Source organism: Oncorhynchus clarkii, chromosome 10 (genome assembly GCF_045791955.1).
Source record: "Oncorhynchus clarkii lewisi isolate Uvic-CL-2024 chromosome 10, UVic_Ocla_1.0, whole genome shotgun sequence".
Lineage (NCBI taxonomy): Eukaryota > Metazoa > Chordata > Actinopteri > Salmoniformes > Salmonidae > Oncorhynchus > Oncorhynchus clarkii.
The window spans coordinates 31,992,086-32,007,321 of NC_092156.1; the positions used below are offsets into that span (position 1 = coordinate 31,992,086).

General features: G+C 40.3%; 1 protein-coding gene across 4 annotated transcripts in view; it reads left to right on the forward strand.

Annotated features, from left to right (window-relative positions):
* The first annotated feature begins 2,802 nt into the window (after positions 1 to 2,802).
* LOC139418269 (diacylglycerol O-acyltransferase 2-like) overlaps positions 2,803 to 15,236 on the forward strand; it is a 30,255-nt gene continuing 17,821 nt past the window's right edge. The window contains exons 1-3 of one of the 4 annotated variants that reach the window (XM_071167602.1): positions 2,803 to 2,865; positions 4,621 to 4,691; positions 11,528 to 11,659. In XM_071167602.1, coding sequence (XP_071023703.1) covers positions 11,599 to 11,659 — 61 coding nt within the window. In that variant the 5' untranslated portion in view covers positions 2,803 to 2,865; positions 4,621 to 4,691; positions 11,528 to 11,598. Of the gene's footprint in view, positions 2,866 to 4,620; positions 4,692 to 9,742; positions 10,054 to 11,136; positions 11,391 to 11,527; positions 11,660 to 15,236 lie in introns of those variants that run through there. The other 3 variants (XM_071167601.1, XM_071167603.1, XM_071167600.1) reach the window with 3 other exon arrangements.

Here is a 15,236-nt window from a genome sequence, read left to right on the forward strand (position 1 = left end):
AAATATCTTAAGCAGCATATTGTTGGTCTTATGGTATTATTAAAAAAAGACATGAAAAAACATCTAAATAACTAATTAAGACCTTTACAATTAAGTTAGCAGAATTGACGAATAAGGGTGGGTAATGAAGAAAAAAGCACGAGAATGAAAACCAAAAGAAGATATGACAGATAGGCAAGCCTTAATGCCTAAACAGTCAGAAATAGAATAGCTGTAGGGTCCATATACAGTTTAAGTCAGAAGTTTACATACACCTTAGCCAAATACATTTAAACTCAGTTTTTCACAATTCCTGACATGTAATCCTAGTAAAAATTCCCTGTTTTACGTCAGTTACGATCACCACTTTATTTTAAGAATTTGAAATGTCAGAATAATGGTTAATTTATTTCAGCTTTTATTTTTTTCATCACATTCCCAGTGGGTCAGAAGTTTACATACACTCAATTAGTATTTGGTAGTATTGCATTTTGGGTAGCCTTCCATAAGCTTCCCACAATAAGTTGGGTGAATTTTGGCCCATTCCTCCTGACAGAGCTGGTGTAACTGAGTCAGGTTTGTAGGCCTCCTTGCTCGCACAAGCTTTGTCAGTTCTGCGCACAAATTTTCTATAGGCTTGAGGCCACTCCAATACCTTGACTTTGTTGTCCTTAAGACATTTTGCCACAACTTTGGAAGTATACTTGGGGTCATTGTTCATTTGGAAGACCCATTTGCGACCAAGCTTTAACTTCCTGACTGATGTCTTGAGATGTTGCTTCAATATATCCACATAATTTTTCTGCCTCATGATGCCATCTATTTTGTGAAGTGCACCAGTCCCTCCTGCAGCAAAGCACCCCCACAACATTATGCTGCCACCCCGTGCTTCATGGTTGGGATGGTGTTCTTTGGCCTGCAAGCCTCCCTCTTTTTCCTCCAAACATAACGATGGTCATTATGGCCAAACAGTTATATTTTTGTTTCATCAGACCAGAGGACTTCTCCAAATAGTACGATCTTTTTCCCTATGTGCAGTTGCAAACTGTAGTCTGGCTTTTTATGGCGGTTTTGGAGCAGTGGCTTCTTCCTTGCTGAGCGGCCTTTCAGGTTATGTTGATATAGGACTCGTTTTACTGTGGATATAGATAATTTTGTACCTGTTTCCTCCAGCATCTTCACAAGGTCCTTTGCTGTTGTTCTGGGATTGATTTGCACTTTTCACACCAAAGTACGTTCATCTCTAGGAGACAGAATGCGTCTCCTTCCTGAGCCGTATGATGGCTGCATTGTCCCATGGTGTTTATACTTGTGTACTATTGTTTGTACAGGTGATAGTGGTTCCTTCAGGCGTTTGGAAATGTCTCCCAAAGATGAACCAGACTTGTGGAGGTCTAAAAAAAAATCTGAAGTCTTGGCTGATTTATTTTGACTTTACCATGATGTCAAACGAAGAGGCACTGAGTTTGAAGGTAGGCCATGAAATACATCCACAGGTACACCTCCAATTGACTCAAGTGATGTCAACTAGCCTATCAGAAACTTCTAAAGCCATGCCATTATTTTCTGGAATTTTCCAAGCTGTTTAAAGGCTTAGTGTATGTAAACTTCTGACCCACTGGAATTGTGATACAGTGAATTGTAAGTGAAATAATCTGTCTGTAAACAATTGTTGGAAGAATTACTTGTGTCATGCACAAAGTAGATGTTCTAACTGACTTGCCAAAACTATAGTTTGTTAACAAGAAGTTTGTAGAATGATTGAAAAACAAGTTTTAATGACTTCAACCTAAGTGTATGTAAACTTCCGACTTCAACTGTATACCCAATACACACAAATCTAAGTAAAAGAATGATGAATTAAGAGTATATAAATATCTGGATGAGCAATGTCAGAGCAGCATAGACTAAGATAGAGTAGAATAGAATAGAATTCAGTATATACTGTACATATAAGATGAGTAATGCAAGATGTGCTCTAAGATAGAGTAGAATAGAATAGATTACAGTATATCAGGCATGACACAGGACTGATGGTAGCGCTCACCTTGTCTTCTCCGGACAAGCTTTTTTCCGGATGCCCCAAACAATCGGAAAGGGGATTCATCAGAGAAAATGACTTTACCCCAGTCCTCAGCAGTCCAATCCCTGTACCTTTTGCAGAATATCAGTCTGTCCCTGATGTTTTTCCTGGAGATAAGTGGCTTCTTTGGTGCACTTCTTGACAGTAGGCCATCCTCCAAAAGTCTTCGCCTCACAATGATTCCAAGCACCACCCTCCTTTTGAAGCTTCCAATCTGTTATTCGAACTCAATCAGCATGACAGAGTGATCTCCAGCCTTGTCCTCGTCAACACTCACACCTGTGTTAACGAGAGAATCACTGACATGATGTCAGCTGGTCCTTTTGTGGCAGGGCTGAAATGCAGTGGAAATGTTTTTGGGGGATTCAGTTCATTTGCATGGCAAAGAGGGACTTTGCAATTAATTGCAATTCATCTGATCACTCTTCATAACATTCTGGAGTATATGCAAAATTGCCACCATACAAACTGAGGCAGTAGATTTTATGAAAATATATATTTGTGTCATTCTCAAAACTTTTGGCCACGACTGTACATAACTATTGGTTATATTGTCAGGGTACATTAGAATGACTTAGCTAGCTAACAGTTACATACCATATGTAGTCGTTCACTGGTGGGAAGCTATATCGCGCCCCTCTTCCCTCAACTTTTTAATTACGCTGACAGACACATTGTTGCTTGTTGTGAATTCGGTGTCCTTCTGTATACTCCATGCCAAACTGTCCAGCATAGCTCCTCCTTTTGTTGTATTCACGAACTCACAATGTATCCCTTTTTCTGCACACCAGTCAATGAAGCAGGTAAGTGCCCACTTTGTTTGTTTCATTATGTTATTTTCGTTTTGGTTTCTCTCAAGTTAATCTAAATGCTTATTTTGTACATTGGCATGTCAAACTATTGTTGATGTAGTCATTTTATCTAGGTGAAAAGGCACAATGATTTAAAGGTGAAAAGGCTAAACGTCATAGTCATAGTCATAGTCATGGTCTCACATACACAAGGCCTAATGTTGTTTTAGTCAATCGGTAACCAGTATCCAAACTACCCGATGTAACAATTCAGACATAGAGCTGGGTGATATGGAACAAAATCCATATGACAATAAATGTACTGGATTATGACAATAACGATAAATGTAATGATAAGTTTAAAACATGAATGTGCACCAGTTACTTTTGAATATTACCCTTAAAATGACTACCACTACTTTGAATGTTGTGGCTTCCATTGTCCCGTTTAATTTAAAACTTCACATTCTTCGAGTAAAGGCTACTTATAGTTATTATCAATAAATGGTCGGTTTGGTTGGTATTGATAATTTCCGGTTTATCGTACCAGCTCTATTGGGCCACATGGTTAGAAGTTTACAGCGATCATGGTGCGTCACAATTTCACTCACTGGGCAACAGAAACGAACAAATAAGAACATAAGGGAGGGGTAGGCCTATATGATAATAAGGCAATATACTGTAGGTAAGATTGTGACACTTACTGTAAATTGAATCATTATCATTGTTAGTAATTATGTAATGGAACATGATGCACTGTAACACTACAAGTGCATCATAACAGATCTTAGTACTTATGTCAGATGCTATAAAGTAACTATCAAATCAAATCAAAGTTTGTTGGTTGTGTACACAGTACAGCAGATGTTTTAGCGTGTGCAGTGAAATGCTTATCTTACTAGCAAAACAAAAAACTACAAACAAAAAAAGTAAAACAAGTAATTAAAAAAACAAGGAATCAAGAGCGTTGGGACGTATCCAATTAACTAACCAAATAGCACTGTAAGAGTGATTAAAACGCCATTTACACAAGATACACTAAGAATGATATGCACAGCAGTAGATATATTAGAGTGAGATATGTCAAGAATCCAGTATTTAAATAAATAAACATGAGGGTAGGGTGAGGGTGTCATAAAAGCTTATAACACTTTCAAATAAACTGGACGGCCACTCAGACTGTAATGAGTTGATGCCAAAATAAAAATGTTGCTTTTTTAATAGAAACTCGAGGGTCAATTACAGTACAGTAGATATTAGCCAGATGCAAGTTTTTTATTCTGATCCTATGTGTCTAGACTGTGGCCATCACCATATCTCTGTTGTCATAGTGTGATCAGCTCTTTGGACCTTCATGAATCATGGGCATGATAACGTTACATTTACTTGCAATATCTGAGAACAGCATTTTAGATTTCACATACTGTAGGCCTACCCACATGAAATACCATACTGTACTGTGGTATAAATACTATAGTATTCACTGTAGTGTTTTTGTGGACTTTACTGTGGTATTCACTAAGTCTGCAAAAACCCCACAGTGAATACTGTAGTATTTACTGTAGTATGCTGTAGTATTTACAGTTAACTATACTATAAATACTGTAGTAAAATAAAACTGTTGTATATACTATAGTAATTAATTTAGTGTTTTGTGGATTGCAGTAAAGTCTGTAGTCTCCTGTAGTATTTATTGAAGTGTTTTTGCAGACTGTAATATACTGTAGTATTTACTGTAGTGTTTTTGTTTTATTATCTTTGACATAGAAGTGGAGGCTATCTCCTTGAGGAAACCTACTGGAGAAATACTAAAAGAGCAATTGTTCCATAACCTACAGGTCAGTAGGACTGCTTCTGCTCTTTTCTATGCAATACAATATGGTCTATACTTGGCATGTAGGTTTCTCACTTATGGGTGCCACAAATTGGGATATGCAAATTAAATATTGTAATAAATAAGTGGTGTTTTTGAGGATTGTAGTGTTTTTGCAGACATTAATGTCATATTTACTACAGTTTACTACAGAATTTTTGTAAAAAGTACTGTAGTATTCTATAGTAAACTGTAGTATTTTTTAAATATGGGTAATGTAGAGGAAACGTCGTGGATGGCTTAGTATGTGTTGACTGTGGGCTGTGTCAAAAGGTTATTGAGTGGTTCCTGTTCTATGTGTTCTTTCTATGTGTTATGTGTGTTTGCCAGGCTGGGCATCAGGGTAGTGGTTGAAGGACAGTGCTGCTGGAGTCTGGGCCAGAAAGTCTTGCACAATACTGTCAACAGTTGCCCATATGCACACTGACCAACCGAAAAGCCAGGGCTTTTATGTTGTGGGTCAATGGAACAATTTTGTTTGAAATCAATAAAATACTATTTAATTAACAACAACAAAAAAATGCCATGAAACTGCATCTGCATTCATTTGTACGGGTTTCAAACGTGTAAAAACAGAAAATAAATTAACACAACCCGGAACAAAATAAGTGACATCCATGATGTTCTGGGGCAATTTGACCCACAATTTGACCTTGACCTTGATAACTCTTGAACTGTGTCCTAGAACCAAGCTGCTTTCTGCACAAGAATGATGCAACCATGCCGATTACAGGTCTGTACACTGAACATGAATATAAATGCAACATGCAATCATTTCAAAGATTTTACTGAGTTACAGTTCATGTAAGAAAATCAGTCAATTGAAATGAATAAATTAGACCCTAATCTATGGATTTCACGACTGGGAATACATATACATATATGCATCTGTTGGTCACAGATACCTTTAAAAAAGTTAGGTACGTAGATCAGAAAACCAGTCAGTATCTGGTGTGACCACCATTTGCCTCTTGCAGCGCGACACATTTCCGCACATAGAGTTGATCAGATTGTTGATTGTGGCATGTTGTCCCACTCTTCAATGGCTGTGCAAAGTTGCTGGATATTGACAGGAACTGGAACATGCTGTTGTACACATTGATTCAGAGCATCCTAACATCCTCAATGGGTGACATGTCTGGTGAGTATGCAGGCCATGGAAGAACTGGGACATTTTCAGCTTCCAGGAATTGTGTACAGATCTGTGGGACATGGGGCCGTGCATTATCATGCTGAAACATGAGGTCATGGCGGCGGATGAATGGCACGACAGTGGGCCTCAGGATCTTGTCAAAGTATCTCTGTGCATTTAAATTGCCATTGAAAAATGCAATTGTGTTCAGTGTCCGTAGCTTATGCCTGCCCATACCATAATCCCCACCGCCACCATGGGGCACGTATTGACATCAGCAAACCGCTTGTCCACACGACGCCATACACTCTGTCTACCATCTGCCCGGTACAGTTGAAACCGGGATTCATCCGTGAAGAGCACACATCTCCAGCATGCCAGTGACCATCAAAGGTGAGCATTTGCACACTGAAGTCGGTTACGATGCCAAACTGCAGTCAGATCAAGACCCTGGTGAGGATGACGAGCAGGCTGATGAGCTTCCCTGAAATGGTTTCTGACTGTTGCATTGTGTGACAAAACTACACATTTTAGAGTGGCCCTTTATTGTCCCCAGCACAAGGTGCACCTGTGGAATGATCATGCTGTTTAATCAGCTTCTTGATATGCCACACCTATCAGGTGGATGAATTATCTTGGCAAAGGAGAAATGCTCCCTAACAGGGATGCAAACAAATTTGTGCACATAATTTGAGAGAAATATGCCTTTTGTGGGTAAAATTTGTGGTTTCTTTTATTTCAGCTTATAAAACATGGGACCAACACTTTACATGTTGCGTCTTTATATTTTTGTTCGGTGTATAACTATGATCAGAAGCTGAGAAACACTGATCTGAAGTCAGTTTGGCCTGCCACTTGACCTTGACCTCTTATGACCTCTTGAATGGTGTGTCCTATGGAGATTCTCAAGGTCTGTCCTCTCCTCGACTCCTCCATCCACGTCTCCTCCATGTCCTGGAAAACCAATAAGTGGTCACTTGGTCAAAGGGGAGTGTCAACTCTTTAGTAGGCGAAAAGAGAAGTGTCCTCCACTACTCAGTAGCCTCTCGCCGAGAATACTTGCGAGCAAAGTTCCCTCTAACAATGTGCACATTTCAGGTCTGCTGAGTGCACAGTTGAATGTTGTGAAAATTCTTTATAACTTCTGGTGTGAGTTTACTCTGAACACAGAGGCTGTATTTGCTTTAAGATACAATTATAACTGTGGCCAAGTAGGCTACTGTGGCAATTTCATCATAATGTAGGCCTATCAGAGTGGCCTACCATAAAAACTATGGAGAAAATGCATCCCATAACATTTTAACATGGAAATAGCTGTTCTATTATTCAGCCTACAGTAGCAGCCAATGTGTGGTGTTCAATGTAGACCTACATTTCATGAGAGTTTTGAAAAAAACATGTATGGATTGACATTAATCTGTTCATCCACTTGTCTTTCAGACAAGGAGGTGACTGAAAATGTTGTGTTGCTTGATGCAAGAAACCACTTTACAAAATTAAAAGCATTATTATTCCCATATCATTATTACGGAGAATCAGACAAATTATGCAACCCTCTGCCTATTGGCTACTTGGCTTATTCAAGCCTGTCTTATTCAAGCCTGTCTCAAAATACAACAAAGCTTTTTCTCTGACTTGCTTTTCAAAGATGGCTAGAAATGCACACTTTTTGTGCTTTTGTAGGAAACAACCACTGCCCTATTGCTGACTAGAAATGAGCTATAACTGGGATAATAACTAAATTACTAAGCAAGAATATGAACAAATGTGTAAATGTGGCTACATGCAGCAAAACAAGTGCATCTACTTTGCGACCACTCATGCTGTAAACACCGTCCAGTTCAAAGTGAATGGCACAGATATATGGCAATAGTCTATTTGCATATAGGGATACCGCAGCTATAATTGGTTATGGCGCACCGGTCTGTGTCGAGTACGGGTCTGAGTCATGCCTGTCAATGGAATAGAATCCTACTCCAATGCGCTCTGCATACAAGAACATTTCTTGCATAGTTTGTTTTGTTTCGGTATGTTGCATTGAAAGTGTCTAATATTGTGTTGATTCGATCACAATTCCCACAGTAGAGGGAAACTTTTACAGTGTTCACTAAAGGGGAAAACTAGAAAGTTGAGTGAAGTTCAATCTCGTGCTTCTCTGCGCGGGCTGATATTTATTCTGCGTGGCAGTCCTGGGAGGTGCTTGCCTGAGCATGTGAGCAGCTTAGAGGGAACATTGCTCGAGAGTGTCCTTTCGGTGGCTAGCACAGAAGTGTTTTAAAATTCACCACACCCCCTTTGAATCAGCTGTTGTTTTTTCTATGGAGAATTGCATGCACACATTTATAAACGACATGCTATTATCCTTTTATCTATAAAATAAAATAGTTTTTTTTTATCACTTTACACATTTATTTGGGGATTTCACCCCTGTAAACGTAATTTGCCTCATGACATAAGAGTCGAGAAGGAGAGTCTAATTTCGTACAAGCCATTTGTTAACACGTTTCCTTTCCTAAGCTCGATTACCTTTCACCTTTTTAAACTAGCGAGGAGAGGACAGAGAAGAGGAGGCAACCAAAACCAATTGAGATTCTCCCCTACAATCAAGCCGCTTCCTGCACCCAAATGGTGCCTCCATGCTGAACACAGACATATATGTATTATTTCCCTTTGAGGTTCAGAGGTTGAGCAACACTTTTCCGAAGTTAAGCTAAAGATTAGTTTTTACAAATTATGATTCACAAAAATGTGCCCATAACATGTCTAGCATTTTCGAACATAAGGGAAGGGCTAAATCAAATTGAGCAACAGCTTGATGGAATCCCTCATTTTTTCTGAATATGTTGACATTACCTTTTCAATACAGTAGGAACAGTGAAAGGTTGTCTCTTACCAACATGTATCATCTCATGTCATTTTCTCTGTTCTTTAGGCCTACTGAAGGACCCACAATAAGATTGCTGCTTAGCATAGCCACGAGAAGTATTTTGGGGGTGAGGTGCTGTGATTCTTTTGCCGATGGGGGGATGCAGAATTTTTTGGGGTGCCCGTGCTGACGACCTCTATATTGCTAATACGGGACCCAGTAACGGCCGAGTGCACTTTTGTGAAATGTTTTTAACAAAATATATTTGAGTGTTTACCAGCATTTGTCACAATAGCAGTTCATCTGATATTACTTGTGGAATATAAAAAATAATTGCTTGACACAGAAAGGGATAGGGCAACAACTCTTACTATTAAAACTATTGTATGCTGCAAGACTGTTCTCAATTATACAACTACCTTTTTTTGCTACAGTAGAGATGATGAAAAAAATGTTTTTGCCCATGCTACAGGCATCTATATCAGTCAGCTAATTCTAGTAAAGACCCAGTGCACTACTTTTGTGACTTAAAAAAAAATATATATATACTGTTTATATATTTGATTCTGATTTTTCAGGGGTTTGCTGCAGCACCCCAACTTCCCACGGCTATGCTGATTAGGCCTATATGTGTGAATCATAACTTGCCTAACAAATATTTTCAAGTGATTGGAAACAGTTGCCATCAGGCCTCTTGTTTCCCCAGGCCAATTGTTTGACACCTCTGCTCATGTCAATTATTCTACCTTTACAGGTAAGCAACTAGTCTCACGTGGCCATCCTTCCAAAGCCCTGCTCTAGTAAACAACTATGCCTGGGCTATACCATAGTGACCTGTTACGCGTGTTTGACTTTGACCTGTTCAGCTTCATGGCGCTAAAAGTTAGAAATCCATACGAATTGCATAGCAGTGCAGGCTGTCAGATAAGATGGAAATGGTCAAAACACGACCGTTGATCGACGCCGACATCACGTCACTGCAGTACCTGATAAATACGTGGTTGAGAGTGCTTTCAGACCCCCGCAGGCTGACGTGAGAAAAATAATGTTTTCGAGTAGCGCAATTTGCATCCTCTTCGGTTCTTCTACAGGAGCGCTTCGGTTTGGACCCAATACACCTACCACCCTTTCTCACGTACTGACTTTGAACTGGCTCCTCCCATACGGGTTAAATGCCGCTCAGTTATTCAATTTAATGCAGTCATTATAGAGGAACTGTAGAGTTGATCAACTTAATTGTAGTACATTTTTCCAAGTATTGTAACCTGTTAATTCCCGGAGCCACAGTTATGAAGACAATACTTGCTGCCTACCCCGGTGTCCTAAAAGGTAAGAGATGCGCCCTAATGAAAAATGCACTGTTTGCATCCAGACTTCAAATATCATATCCCCCGAGCGTCTTTTAGAAATGCATCCCCTTCATGATATTCCAAATCCTATTGTGTTGACGTTTAATCCGTTTAATCTTCTACAAAGAAGCAGTTTGCAATACGTTCTGAAATGACGGAGGACTATGGCAGGCCAAACATAATCAGAAGTTTGTTGTGGATGCTATAGTTTCGTGTTAGCAATAGTTTTCATATTTCGTATTTCATAACTTCCATTTTCTAAATAGTGACTGACCCCCTTGTTTGTTAGACAACTCTGTATGATCAAATGGTCATGTAGGCTGCATCTATGTGCTTTCTATTGATACACTGTGTGTAGGGAAACCTTTTGCGATTAAGGGATTAAGTAACGATATGCTCTTGTCTAGAAATTACCACACATCATTGTCATGTGAGCCATTTGTTCTGAAATACACAGATAGTCAACAGATAAGTGTGTGTACTCTATGTGTGAGTGTGTGATGAAGAGTGTATCTGGGCACAGTGGTTTTCATACATGTTGCTTGTATATTTTTGTGTGTTTACGGGTCTGATCTGTGAAGGCAGAGAAGTGAAAATAAAAATCTGTGAAGGCAGAGAAGTTTTCAGTAGAAAACATGAACATTGAAGATAGAAATATCATGAATAGACCTGACAAGATCCCTTATTCTACATGCCAGAGAGGCAAGTATGTTCAACATGATCTATTTCTATTTGCAACGTTCCACAACGTTGTGCCCTTCTGCTGCCCGATAGTGGGCAGATGTGAGGTCGGTGACTTACTCACTGTGTAGTACTCCTAGTTCACATCATGTCCCTGACCCTCTGAGGTTGATCCTACCCAGTAGCCCTGACTGAAAGCATAATTGACTTAATGTGAGAGTGTGGGCCAGAGTGCAGAATGGCCAATGTTTGTTTTACAGCATGACAGTGTTATTTAGTCTTTCAAAATGGGATTATGTGGCTGTGTTGTCCTGTGGCATGGGGAGGATCTGTTGATCAGGCACTATGAGCTCGGGTAGATTTAGCACAGTCCCCTCAGTGGCTCTCTCTTATGTGGACTGGTCTGTCACAGTCACTTCTACATCTAGCTGTCTGGACTGTGGCTCTGCTCTATCTCTATAGCGACTGCAGTGGCGGGGGGGAATTTGACGTGACATGCGGTGTTTATTGCTTGTGGTCTGTTTCAACACAGAGCTTTGTAAGGCATGAGCCTTTGTTCAGTGTCTCGAGTCTATAATCTAATTTCCCTTGTTCATGTGTGTTTCTGTGGTTGACAGACTGAAAGCCTGGGAAAAGGTTGATGACAGTTTCATTATTTTATCTCTTTAGTCTTCTTGCTGACTCCCTCGAGCCCGTCTGTGACTTAATCCATTGATGTGGTTCTTATGTACTGTACAGTATGACTCATTTATGACCCTGTCAATCTCCTTTAGGCACCGGCTGCAGCATCCTCTCTGCCCTGCAGGACCTACCCTCTGCTCCTTGGCCAGCACTCCGATCCAAGATGGAGAAACACCTTCAGGTCATCTCAGTTCTGCAGTGGGTCATCAGCTTCCTCGCCATGGGTGAGTGTGCAATTGTCTCTTGTCCTGTGGCTCTAACTAGTAGTGGCTGAAGGATATAGTGACCTGTGACCTTACAAGGAGATCAAGCCCGTAAGATGTCTCCCCCTCACGCTTTTTTTTTTTTTTTTTTGAATTTTACCCCTTTTTCTCCCCAATTTCGTAGTATCCAATTGTTGTAGTAGCTACTATCTTGTCTCATCGCTACAACTCCCGTACGGGCTCGGGAGAGACGAAGGTTGAAAGTCATGCGTCCTCCGATACACAACCAACCAAGCCGCTGCTTCTTTAACACAGCGCACATCCAACCCGGAAGTCAGCCGCACCAATGCGCCGGAGGAAACACCGTGCACCTGGCCACCTTGGCTAGCGTACACTGCGCCCAGCCCGCCACAGGAGTCGCTGGTGCGCGATGAGACAAGGACACCCCTACCGACCAAGCCCTCCCTAACCCGGGCGACGCTAGGCCAATTGTGCGTCGCCCCACGGACCTCCCGGTCGCGGCCGGTTACGACAGAGCCTGGGCGCGAACCCAGGACTCTGATGGCACAGCTGGCGCTGCAGTACAGCGCCCTTAACCACTGCGCCACCCGGGAGGCCCCCCCTCACGCTTTTTTACTACTAGAGATATTATTTGAGAATAGCTTTTTCACTGGTGGGCCATATACAGTGCCTTCATAATGTAGGCATGCCCTTTGATTTATTCCACATGTTGTTGTGTTACAGCCTGAATTCAAAATGTATTAAATATAACAATGCTCACCCATCTACACACAATACCCCATAAGGACAAAGTGCAAACATGTTTTTGAAATTTTGGCAAATTCATTGAAAATAAAATACAGAAATATCTAATTTACATACAGTAAGTATTCACACCCCTGAGTCAATACTTTGTAGAAGCAACTTTGGCAGCGATTACAGCTGTGAGTGTTTCTGGCTAAGTTTCTAAAGCCTTGTTCACACTGTAGGCCTTAATGCTCAAATCAGTTTTGTTTTTCAAGTCCGTTGTGGACTACCAATTGTCCAAACAGCAAGTTACATGTGACCAAATCAGATTTATTTGTGTGTGTTCAGACAGAAGTAATTTGCTGACACAGCTATGCTAGTTGTCAAAGTAACGACGGGTGTGTTTGCAGGGGTGTAGGCTGATTGTTGGTGTTCCCTATCACAACAATGCCTGCCATGGTCATTTCCCAGTTGCCTTGAATGTTCAAAATCATAGTGTAAGAACACTTTTCTAAAGCCCAACTTTAAAAATGAATCCTAGCTAGGTAGCTGTTTTGGTTTCTAGCTCCTTCAATAATGTTGTTTGTAAACAATTAACGAGCTAGTTGGCAACCACACGTCCTTATCAAACTGTCAACAGAGTAGCTAGCTATCAAGCAAGAAGATATGCCGAATAACAGTCTAAAAACCGCTTTAGGGCGAATCAGATTTGAGCGTTCAGACACAAGTCACATGGCCAGGAATCAGATTTGAGCGTTCAGACACAAGTCACATGGCCAGGAATCAGATTTGTATCTGACCACCTATGAAGGTGGTTTGAAATGTAGTTTGGAATATCAGATTCCATGTGCTTTTTGGCTGTTCAGACTGCAGTGAAAAGAACAGAATCGGATATGCAAATAAATAGGATTTAAGTCACTTCAAACTGCCAATGTGAACATGACTTAAGACCTTTCCACACCTGGACTGTGCAACATTTCCCCATTTGTTTATTTGGCAACAACTTCAAGCACCTTCAAATTGGTTGTTGATCATTGCTAGATAACCAACTGTAACTCTGTTTTCTTGGTAAGCAACTCCAGTGTAGATTTATTTAACTAGCCAAGTCCGTAAAGAACAAATCCTTATTTACAATGACGGCCAAACCCGGATGACGCTGGGCGAATTGTGTGCCGCCCTATGGGACTCCCAATCACGGCCGGGTGTGATACAGCCTGGATTCGAACCAGGTATTGTAGTGACGCCTCTTGCACTGAGATGCAGTGCCTTAGACCGCTGCGGGAGCCTATTGGTTAGAGCATTGGACTAGTAACTGAAAGGTTGCAAGATCGAATCTTCAAGCTGACAAAGTAAAAATCTGTCGTTCTGCCGCTGAACAAGGCATCTAACACACTGTTCCTAGGCCGCCATTGAAAATAAGAATTTGTTCTTAACTGACTTGCCTAGTTAAATAAAGATGTAAACAAAATATATATATGGTAAATTCTGTTTTTGCTCTAGGATTTTGCCTGTGCTAAGCTCCATTCTGGATCTTTTCTTTATCCTGAAAAACTCCCCAGTCCTTAACGATTACAAGCATACCCATAACATGATGCAGCCATCACTATGCTTGAAAATATGGAGTGGTGAGTGGTACTCAGTACATTTTTGTATTGGATTTGTCCCAAACTACTTTTTGTCCTGAAAAGTGTTAAAATGCTTTGCTGCATTTTTTTTCCAGAATTACTTGGTGCCTTGTTGCAAGCAGGATGCTTGTTTTGGAATATTTATATTCGGTACAGTCTAACTTTTCACTCGTCAATTGGGTTAGTATTGTGGAAGAACTACAATGTTGATCCATCTTCAATTTTCTATCACAACCAATAAACTCTTAACTTTATTACAGTCACCATTGGCTTCATGGTGAAATCACTGAGGGCTTTCCTTCCTCTACAGCAACTGATTTAGGAAGGATGCAGGTATCTTTGTTATGACTGGGTGTATTGATACACCATCCAGTGTAATTAATAACTTCACCACGCTCAAAGGGATATTCAATCTCTGCTTTATTTTTACCCATCTACCAATAGGTACCCTTCTTATCGAGCCATTGGGAAACCTCCCTGGTCTTTGGTTGAATCTGTTTGAAATTCACTCATCGACTGAGGGACCTTTACAGTTATCTATGTGTGGGGAACTGAGATGAGGTAGTCATTCAAAAATCAAAAATCATGTTGAGCACTATTGTTGCACACAGTCCATCCAACTTATTATGTGACATGTTAAGCAATTTTTTTTATCCTGAATTGATTTAGGCTTGCCATTACAAAGGGGTTGAATACTTACTGAGTCAAGACATTTCAGCTTTTCATTTTGAATTAATATGTCAATTCAAGAAACAGAATTCCATTTTGACATTATTGGGTATTGTGTGTGTAGGCCAAATTAATTAATAATTTAAAAAAAAATGTAATACATTTCAAATTCGGGCTGAAACACAATTTGGAAAAAGGGGTGATTTATTTTCTGAAGACACTATGTATAGTTTAAACTCAACTGTTTTTTTTTGGCTTGAATTTATGCAGTAGTGGTGTGTGGGTAAAATCTAGTTTTCTGTGCAACTTGTGGTAAATCGGCTGCTTGTGGGAGGAGATATAGGAGGTGAAGTAGATGACGCATATTGCATGTAACACAGTTACGTGACCTACAGCATGGTTAAGCAAGCTAATGTTTCCGACATTTTCTGATTGGTGGTTGTGGTCATGCTTCCTATCACTCAGAAGTTATGTAGCAAGCCTGCCATGAATGTTTCTCAGTTGCTTTGATTGTTCAAAATCACAGGGTAAGAACACTTTTAAAGCCTCAAAGGATA